The following is a 10,120-nucleotide window of genomic DNA, read 5'->3' on the forward strand; positions in this document are numbered from 1 at the left end:
ACCAGAACAACAGCAACACATACTTTATTATTATTATTTTTTAAACACATAATTTACATTCAAATTAAACAATATACTCATGATGTACGCTTGAGTCAAATATAAAGCAATGAGAATCTTTGTGGGGTATTACATTATATTCGTGTTTGCGGTGTGTTTCCACTTCCCCCCCTTTGTTTGGTTGATTACGCTGTGCCGTCAGCATCCCTTGGCCGACAGGTTGGCGAGGGCCTTGGCGTGCACCGGCCTGTACAGGAGGGCGAAACTGGACGGGGTCAGGAGGCCTTTACCCTGGGCGTCCACTTTCCCCATGAGCACGTAGTTTTGTCCTGGAGAGAAACGGGGAGACGGCAATGATTGCTTCAACCAAAAGTTGTGCGGACCTTGGCAACGAACGAGTTAAAACTGCTGGAATTGACGTTGTGGCTTGAGCGCGGAGCGAAGATCGAATACTGTACGTGGCTAGCGGAGAATAAAGTCCTGCTTATCCGGGTAGCCTCTGTCAACAACGGGCAGAAGAGTGAACGAGATCAAATCCACGACACGTATTCTCGTCATACCTTTGGTCAGTCCCGGGGATCTCTTGCACGTGGTGTTCAGTTTGACGGTTGCGGCCTGTCCCGCTTTGCTGATCTTCAGTTTTCCTGGCTTATAGGCTTTAATGAGAGCCACTTCCAACGTGGCAGAACCTTTCGGACCAGGGATCACATCTGTCACCTTTCCCGCAACCACTACAAGGAAGCAAACGGCATGTTAGATTTTTAGAAGAGAGTTGACCGAGCCGTGTCGTGACCGAAAGAACGAGATCCCGGATACAAGCGGCCGAAATGAGTTTTCTCCGCAGGGTGTCCGGGCTCTCCCTTAGAGATAAGGTGAGAAGCTCGGTCATCCGGGAGGGGCTCCGAGTCGAGCCGCTTCTCCTCCATATCGAGAGGAGCCAGATGAGGTGGCTTGGGCATCTGATTCGGATGCCTCCTGAACGCCTCCCTGGTGAGGTGTTCCGGGCATGTCCCATCGGGAGGAGACCCCGAGGAAGACCAGGACACGCTGGAGAGACTATGTCACCCAGCTGGCCTGGGAACGCCTCGGGATCCCCCGGGGAGAGCTGGAAGAAGTAGCTAGGGAGAGGGAAGTCTGGGCTTCCCTGCTAAAGCTGCTGCCCCCGCGACCCGGCCCCGGATAAGCGGTAGAAGATGGATGGATGGATGGATGGATTGACCAAGCCTGCAAGGGCTGGTCATGGTTTACCGAAGTCACTGGGGCAGAATCTGGACTGTAGAGTTCCTGTCCTCTTGTAGTTATGCTTGCACAAAGGGTTGAGTGGCAAAGCTGTGGGAGAAACACATCGCGATTAAGCGAGTTGGTCAACAATCGCGACGAGGCGTCAACTCACGTTTCTTGTTCGCCGTCGGCTTCTTTGGGACCACCTTGGGTTTCGGTGTCACTTTAGGTTTGGGGGAAGATTTGACGGACGGTTTTGTTTTAGGGGTGGGTTTCACTGGTTTGACGGCCAGTTTGGTTTTCGGGGTGGGTTTCGCCGGTTTGACGGTCGCTTTGGGAGTCGGTTTGGTCTTTGGTGCAGGCTTGCTTGTCGGTTTGTCGTCTTTGGTGACTTTGGGCTTGGGCGAAGGTTTTGTTCCGGGTTTGGGTATCGGCTTTTTCACAGGCATCTTGGGGGTGGGTTTAGCCTTATTGGGCTTGGTGGTCGGTTTACGCGGTGGAGGCTTTATTGGGATCTTAACGGTTGGTTTTTTAGCTGGTTTTGGGGTGGCTTTGGGACGGATGCTAGGCTTAGGCTTGGGTGTGGTTTTGGTGGTTTTGGGTGTGGTTTTGACCGGTTTGGCCGTCGTTTTGATGGGCCTCTTTGGCTTCGCGGACGGTGTCTGCGTGGTGGAGGGGGTTTCGGACCGATGGATGAAGTCTCCCCCGGGGGTGGGAGTCCGAGAGCCACGCGGCACGCTGTTATAGTGAGCCATGAAGCCATCTGAGGTCACGCTAAGGTCAGAGACAAACTGGACGAGGAGCTGATTGCCATTGGTCACGACAGCCCTGCGGCAGAAGTGGAAAGGAGCCGAATCAAATATACATCGGAATACTGTTTAGTTTTTTTTCTTCAAGTGAATTGTTATACTGACAGCTTTAACACTAGCTCAGCGGTCCCCCAACCTTTTTTGCCCCACGGACCAGTTTAACGTCAGACAATGTTATCAGGGACCGGCCTTTAAGGTGTGGCGGTCAAATCCAACAAAATAATATGGTATGACCTGCATGAAAACTGTGGTATTTTCGAAACGTAATAATAATCACGAATCGTGACACCGGTAGTCCAGTGGTTAGCACGTCGGCTTCACAGTGCAGAGGTACCGGGTTCGATTCCAGCTCCGGCCTCCCTGTGTGGAGTTTGCATGTTCTCCCCGGGCCTGCGTGGGTTTTCTCCGGGTGCTCCGGTTTCCTCCCACATTCCAAAAACATGCGTGGCAGGCTGATTGAACACTCCAAATTGTCCCTAGGTGTGAGTGTGAGTGGTTGTTCGTTTCTGTGTGCCCTGCGATTGGCTGGCAACCAATTCAGGGTGTCCCCCGCCTACTGCCCGGAGACAGCTGGGATAGGCTCCAGCAGCCCCCGCGACCCTAGTGAGGATCAAGCGGCTCGGAAGATGAATGAATGAATGAATCGTGACACGACAAATGTTCTATCTGGCCACAACACTCTCTGGTCGCTACGGTAACGTTTAAATGTGCATTGGAAATACGAAACAAAGTGCATGAAAAGTATGATTTTAGTATTAAGTATCATTTCATGCAGAGTGGGCTCAGCGCATGGGAATCTCCCGTTGAGATAAATCTGTATTTTTCAAAGACGTTTGTTTTTTTTTTTTACTCATTGTGCTAGCTCCTGGGGCGGCCCGGTAGTCCAGTGGTTAGCACGTCGGCTTCACAGTGCAGAGGTACCGGGTTCGATTCCAGCTCCGGCCTCCCTGTGTGGAGTTTGCATGTTCTCCCCGGGCCTGCGTGGGTTTTCTCCGGGCACTCCGGTTTCCTCCCACATTCCAAAAACATGTGTGGCAGGCTGATTGAACACTCTAAATTGTCCCTAGTTGTGAGTGTGAGTGCGAATGGTTGTTCGTTTCTGTGTGCCCTGCGATTGGCTGGCAACCGATTCAGGGTGTCCCCCGCCTACTGCCCGAAGACAGCTGGGATAGGCTCCAGCACCCCCCGCGACCCTAGTGAGGATCAAGCGGCTCGGAAGATGAATGAATGAATGAATGCTAGCTCCTGGGTTTCATTTTAGCCGTAACGTGACTGAGAAGCGCGCCATGACCTGCGTCAAGAGTGACACACTGTAGACCGATATAACAGAGAATTCGGTAATTTTTCAAAAGAAAACATCTTTCAGGTTCCAAAATAAATAAAACGGAAGTCATCTAAGTTAGGGGCGGCCCGGTAGTCCAGTTGTTAGCACGTCGGCTTCACAGTGCAGAGGTACCGGGTTCGATTCCAGCTCCGGGCTCCCTGTGTGGAGTTTGCATGTTCTCTCCGGGCCTGCGTGGGTTTTCTCCGGGTGCTCCGGTTTCCTCCCACAATCCAAAAACATGCGTGGCAGGCTGATTGAACACTCTAAATTGTCCCTAGGTGTGAGTGTGAGCGTGGATGGTTGTTCGTCTCTGTGTGCCCTGCGATTGGCTGGCAACCGATTCAGGGTGTCCCCCGCCTACTGCCCGGAGACAGCTGGGATAGGCTCCAGCACCCCCCGCGACCCTAGGGAGGATCAAGCGGTTAGGAAGATGAATGAATGAATGAATGAATGAATAATCTAAGTTATTTATTCTTTCTGTGAGGTCCGGTACCAAATGACCCATGGACCGGTACCGGCCCGCGACCCGGGGTTTGGGGACCACTGCATGAGATCTCCCCACATATAAAGTCATTTTTAACGGTAACTGACCCCGGTACCCTGTCGCCACAGAACTTCCCAATTCTCCTGGAGTCGTCTCTCTCCCCTCCGTTGAACAGAGCCACGTAGTCGTAGCGACAGTATGTGTCCGGTTCCAGGTCCAGCTTCTCAAACTTCAACTCGATCACCTGACGAAGAGGCGCCAACACAAACCGTGACGTGAAATAAATAATAATCCGGCTGTCGCGCCGCGTTTCTTTCCTGGATCCCCCACCGCTTGCGATACAAAGGACGGCATTTAGCCCCGCTCTCAGCCCGGCTTTCCTAATTCTTCAATCTATTTGCAGGCACAAGCGTGCACGCATAAGGAACTCTTTCATTTGTGCGAGAAGCGCTCCCGGAGACAAGCCCCCTTTTGCAGGTGTGGCCCCGACTCTTCCTGCAGCCGCTCCAAAGCACCGCTTTTATCGCAGAAACTTATATACGGAGCCGCCTCAACCTAACTTGGATCTCTGCTTTGAGTAGAGCGTGCGTACTTTTGCCACCTCTGTTAACATCTCATTGTTCTTGCTAGCGGCGGCCCGGTAGTCCAGTGGTTAGCACGTCGGCTTCACAGTGCAGAGGTACCGGGTTCGATTCCAGCTCCGGCCTCCCTGTGTGGAGTTTGCATGTTCTCCCCGGGCCTGTGTGGGTTTTCTCCGGGTGCTCCGGTTTCCTCCCACATTCCAAAAACATGCCTGGCAGGCTGATTGAACACTCTAAATTGTCCCTAGGTGTGAGTGTGAGTGCGAATGGTTGTTCGTTTCTGTGTGCCCTGCGATTGGCTGGCAACCGATTCAGGGTGTCCCCCGCCTACTGCCCGAAGACAGCTGGGATGGGCTGCAGCACCCCCCGCGACCCTAGTGAGGATCAAGCGGCTCGGAAGATGAATGAACGAATGAATGTTCTTGCTAGCTTGGAATAGCCCTGAGGCTACATCCTTAGCCGTCTGAAAGGGGGAACCGAGGCTCCATACCTGAAACAAATGAATCTAAACGCATTGAAATCTTGAGGTTGAGTCTGCTCACGTTGCTCGGTTCCACCGAGATGTACCAGGAGCAGCTGATGCCTGCCGGGTAGTTGGAGTTGGGCCAGTTGGGCGTCTGGATGGAGCCCTGGGATTTGGTCAACCGCCCGCCGCAGAATTGATTCTCTGTGGAGAGGGCGGGGGAGAAACCACATCAAAACGTGCCCGTGCAGTCGTCTGAATATATTTAGAGCCGCCACAAAAATGCCACCACACCTTCCACATGTGGTTTCCCCGCCCGGAAGTAGGCCAGGAAGCCTCTCCCCCCCGTGGCCTCGTCCGACACCATATCCAGCATCATGGTGTTGGACGTGGAGATGACCGCTCCGGGCCGGAAGGTCCCGCAGAAGCGGCCCAGCTTTTGGACCAAGCGCGTGTGGCCGTTGTAGACGTCCAAGTAGTCGTAGCGGCAGGTGGGCTCTGCTTCCATGTCGAATAGGCGGAAGGACAGCATGACCACGTGACCTTCGGGGACCTTGAAAGACCAACAATGCTTTCATCGTGAGACTCAATTCACATTGCGCTTCGGCCCTACCGCCCTACTTCACAACTATTTCGGTTTTTTTTTGTTTTTTTGTTTGTTCATTCATTCATTCATCTTCCAAGCCGCTTGATCCTCACTAGGGTCGCGGGGGGTGCTGGAGCCTATCCCAGCTGTCTCCGGGCAGTAGGCGGGGGACAACCTGAATCGGTTGCCAGCCAATCGCAGGGCACACAGAAACGAACAACCATTCGCACTCACACTCACACTTAGGGACAAATTTAGAGTGTTCAATCAGCCTGCCACGCATGTTTTTGGAATTTGGGAGGAAACCGGAGCACCCGGAGAAAACCCACGCAGGCCTGGGGAGAACATGCAAACTCCACACAGGGAGGCCGGAGCTGGAATCGAACCCGGTACCTCTGCACTGTGAAGCCGACGTGCTAACCACTGGACTACTGGGCCGCTGTATTATTATTTATTTAGGTTATTTAGGTGTTGATGACAAGAGTGATTCTCAACCGCTCGTCTGAAAATTATCATTTGCACTGGTGCCTTGACATACAGTACGAGTGACTCGACTGAGTTTTTCGAGATAGAGATGATGAAAAAACAAATTGAGAGCAGTTTGTCAGGTATTGAATTTTGTCAAACAAAACCAAGAGATTTGCACATTGAGTTTTTTTTTCAACAACAAAACTTTGCCTTTGAAATCTTTGCACGCTAAATGTTGGGACATTTTATGCAACAGATATTTGAAAGCGGACAGACGATGTAAAAATTCTCACCAAGCGTATATTCTTTATCCTCGGTGAAAACAAATAGAAATTACGATTATCGCAACTTCCTGATAAACAACTGTGTCCGCGGAAGGAATTAAACTTGTATGTCGAGGCACTACACGACTCCAAATATAATGACGGACATAATGTGAAGAAGGACGATGACCTTTTTTGATCTACAGCAGGGGTGTCCAAACTTTTTGCCAAGGGGGCCAGATTTTATGTGGTAAAATGTCGGGGGGCCGACCTTGGCTGACATTCTTTACATTGAACAACAATATTGTTCAACAAATTTTAGTAAGCCAGTCTGTTTCACATTTCCATTTTTATTTTAATTTCAACAATCTTAAGAATTTCTTTTGGTTAATTTGAAACGGGTATATCACATGCAACTGCTTATTCACTTGACTTTTTCTTAAACAGAAGTCTCCTGAGTGCAAATTGATTGATTTGAAACATCAAATGTATCACCATGACTTTTCAATAGTCACAAAACCTTTGACTCGAATAACGGGGAAATGAACAAGCAATACACATATCCACAACTGCAAGGATCATTTGAAATATGACATATCAGTCAATATAAACACGGAGTGATGTCTTGTTAACTCGTGAGTGATGCCCTCTAGTGTCTAAATGCTATTACTCATTTAGCCACTAGAGGGAAGCAGTACTCTATGAAACATCACTCACCAGTCTACGAGACCTCAGTCAATGCAACACGTGTTCCATTGCGCCCAACCTGCGGGCCAGACGGCACTGATTTTATGACAGGGGCCGAGGGCCGGATGAAATTCGACCGCGGGCCGGATTTGGCCCCCGGGCTGGACTTTGGACATGCCTGATCTACAGTTTATAATCCGTTTTAAATCTCGTTTGGCGTTGCGACACAATGGTGTGAATGTATGTTTAAGAAGGAAACCAATTTGTGACTCACAGTGATGTACCAGGTGCATTTGCTGTTGGCTTTGTAAGGACTGGGGAAGCCCTCGCTGGCCACGATGCCCGAATCGACGACCAGATGCCCCCCGCACTTGAAGACAGGCCTAGCGGAATGTTAGAGGAAGCATATGCGAGACCACAATCAACACCCAAGCGCGACTTCAAACGGCGAGTTTAACGCGGCGCGGTGCCTGCAAACGTTTACGTGCGCGCCGAGCCACAGCGGCACAGTGTGCCTCTGTTTCAAAGCCGCTCACCGCCGTCGCTTTTTCGAGTCGGGAAGACTGTCGTCAGTTTAAGGCTGAGAGAAGAAATACAAAATGCAGGCTCTGAAATATATTTTGATATTAAAATAAAAATGGATTCTCACTTGGCGATTATAATCAAAAGCCATTTGGATAACAACAAATAGAAAAAGGCCTCGAATTATGTTTTATAGTCCAAATGAACCTTCCTTTATTCTGCTGTTTTGATTTTGTTCAGTTGCAGCCTCGTTGTTTTTTGCGCGTGCCGCAGGAGCGTAAAATCACATTTAGCCAGTGGCGTCCCTCCCTTACAATCCACGGGCAGCTGTAACTCTGTCGCCCAGTGTCGGGAGCCGTATCCTGTCGCTTCCTGGTGCTTTATATTAAAAGTCCAGCAGGGGAAAGCCCGACTTCTTGCCTGACCTTTTGGTGACATTTGACCTTTCCTAATGAGATCTTTTTTTGAACATTTCTAAGTCTTCCGTACAGTTACTTCAACATCGTGCTTCATTCATTCATTCATCTTCCGAGCCGCTTGATCCTCACTAGGGTCGCGGGGGGTGCTGGAGCCCATCCCAGCCGTCTCCGGGCAGGAGGCGGGGGACACCCTGAATCGGTTGCCAGCCAATCGCAGGGCACACAGAGACGAACAACCATTCACGCTCACACTCACACCTAGGGACAATTTAGAGTGTTCAATCAGCCTGCCACGCATGTTTTTTGGAATGTGGGAGGAAACCGGAGCACCCGGAGAAAACCCGCGCAGGCCCGGGGAGAACATGCAAACTCCACCGATCTACGCCCACACTCACACCTAGGGACAATTTAGAGCGTTCGATCAGCCTGCCATGCATGTTTTTGGAATGTGGGAGGAAACCGGAGCACCCGGAGAAAACCCACGCAGGCCCGGGGAGAACATGCAAACTCCACACAGGGAGGCCGGAGCTGGAATCGAACCCGGTTCCTCTGCACTGTGAAGCCGACGTGCTAACCACTGGACTACCGGGCCGCCTTATAAATAAAATGTATTATTATTATTATTCATTCATTCATCTTCCGAGCTGCTTGATCCTCACTAGGGTCGCGGGGGGGGGGGTGCTGGAGCCTATCCCAGCTGTCTCCGGGCAGTAGGCGGGGGACACCCTGAATCAGTTGCCAGCCAATCGCAGGGCACACAGAGACGAACAACCATTCGCACTCACACTCACACCTAGGGACAATTTAGAGTGTTCAATCAGCCTACCATGCATGTTTTTAGAATGTGGGAGGAAACCGGAGCACCCGGAGAAAACCCACGCAGGCCCGGGCAGAACATGCAAACTCCACACAGGGAGGCCGGAGCTGGAATCGAACCCGGTACCTCTGCACTGTGAAGCCGACGTGCTAACCACTGGACTACCGGGCCGCCCACATCGTGCTTCAATCGGGACTAAAAATAACACTGGTGAACACATTCTAATCAGAGATGGCTTTAATGTGGCCCTATAAGTATTTTGGAGGCTGATGTCAAAAATGTGTCTACTTTTTGGACATCGGGCTGTTGAGATATGTTTTGTTTGTCTAAGTTTGACCTATAAAAGCTTTCACAGTACGGATTTTACCAGATGTATTTCATAGCTATGACGTTTCGGAGAAAAAAAAAATCCACTTGTTGCTGAATTTAACTGTCAATTCAAAACAATAATTATTATTATTATTGAAAACTGATGTGCTCTAGAAAAAAAAACCCAAGGCTGATTCAAAAGCAGCGGCCCTGGAAATCTTGAAAAGTTGATTTAAAAAAAAAAAAAGGCAAAAAATGGTTGCACAGTGTAATGGGAAAATTCATTTTCAAGCTTAGTTTGACCATACGTAGTTCAAAGTGTGATGTGGAAAAACATCACGGGTACCGTTGCCTCTCTGACAAGTCAACCGCATCGTTGAAAGGCTGCAGCCTGCAATTTTCTGACGCACACACACACAGCCGCTGACCTCCACACCAGTGGGTTTGAAAGCCAGGCTGCCACATGTACACATGTGACAAAGAAAGAACTCTCAGTCCCCGCAGTTGATAAACCAAGACGAAAACTCACCTAGTGTAGTTGGTGTGACTCTGCGCGGCCGTCCATCCGAGCTCCAACGCCAAAAGCACACACACGGTCCACACCCTGACCTCCATCCCGCTGGACCTCTTTGAGATTTGGAAAGACGGCGGTGGCGGCGGAGGTGGTGGTTGGGAGCAGGAAGGAGGGACAAGCCGGAAAGGAGGGTGGAGAGGCAAGGAGGAAGTGAAGGCTGAGGAGTTTGGAGAGGTCCACTACAGTGATGCTGCAAATGTTTTTTTTTCTTCAGATGTGTGTGTGTGTGTGTGTGTGTCAGACAGAGTGCCACTGTTGGGTACGTGTGTTCATGACCGCACTATACTACAGTCAAGCCTTTCACATGCTCGCACTGCAGTTGAGCCACAGTGGTCGCAAAGGGGCTGTGAAACGTTGAGTTGACCGAGGCCCCCTAGCGGCCGTGCAAAATACGACAAGGCAGCTGAGCGCCAATGATGCGCCGACGAAAACCCGGTTTGGGTGTCGCCATCACTCCAGCGATGCCGTCCTGTGCGGCCGCACATATCGTACACGCCAGAAACTGTCAGTAGTCCTCGTGAGAAGTTGTCAACAAAATCGTGAAGAGAAAAAAAATGTGAGAAATATTCTCGGGGGGGCGGCCCGATGATCCA

The 10,120-nt window shown here is 50.6% G+C and overlaps 1 protein-coding gene across 1 annotated transcript; it reads right to left on the reverse strand.

Moving 5' to 3' along the window:
* Nucleotides 1-197: 197 nt before the first annotated feature.
* On the reverse strand, nt 198-9,652 carry pcolceb (procollagen C-endopeptidase enhancer b). Its single transcript, XM_052062553.1, has 9 exons — nt 9,483-9,652; nt 7,161-7,269; nt 5,177-5,435; nt 4,962-5,086; nt 3,946-4,082; nt 1,394-2,049; nt 1,249-1,329; nt 561-731; nt 198-329 (listed from the first exon to the last, which is right to left on the reverse strand). Exons 1-9 carry the CDS (start codon nt 9,566-9,568, stop codon nt 199-201), a joined length of 1,755 nt encoding a protein of 584 aa, XP_051918513.1. The 5' UTR covers nt 9,569-9,652; the 3' UTR covers nt 198.
* Between the last annotated feature and the right edge of the window lie 468 nt (nt 9,653-10,120).

This window comes from Hippocampus zosterae, chromosome 1 (genome assembly GCF_025434085.1).
Source record: "Hippocampus zosterae strain Florida chromosome 1, ASM2543408v3, whole genome shotgun sequence".
NCBI classification, from domain to species: domain Eukaryota; kingdom Metazoa; phylum Chordata; class Actinopteri; order Syngnathiformes; family Syngnathidae; genus Hippocampus; species Hippocampus zosterae.

Bases quoted from the DNA above. Each gene is read 5' to 3' on its own strand.
- pcolceb (XM_052062553.1), bottom strand. From the start codon at position 9,568: ATGGAGGTCAGGGTGTGGACCGTGTGTGTGCTTTTGGCGTTGGAGCTC. The intron at 5,087-5,176 runs GTGTGGTGGCAT...CCCTCTCCACAG, and splicing joins GGGGAAACCACATGTGGAAG to AGAATCAATTCTGCGGCGGG. The intron at 2,050-3,945 runs GTCAGTTACCGT...CTTCTGCCGCAG, and splicing joins TGTGGCGACAGGGTACCGGG to GGCTGTCGTGACCAATGGCA.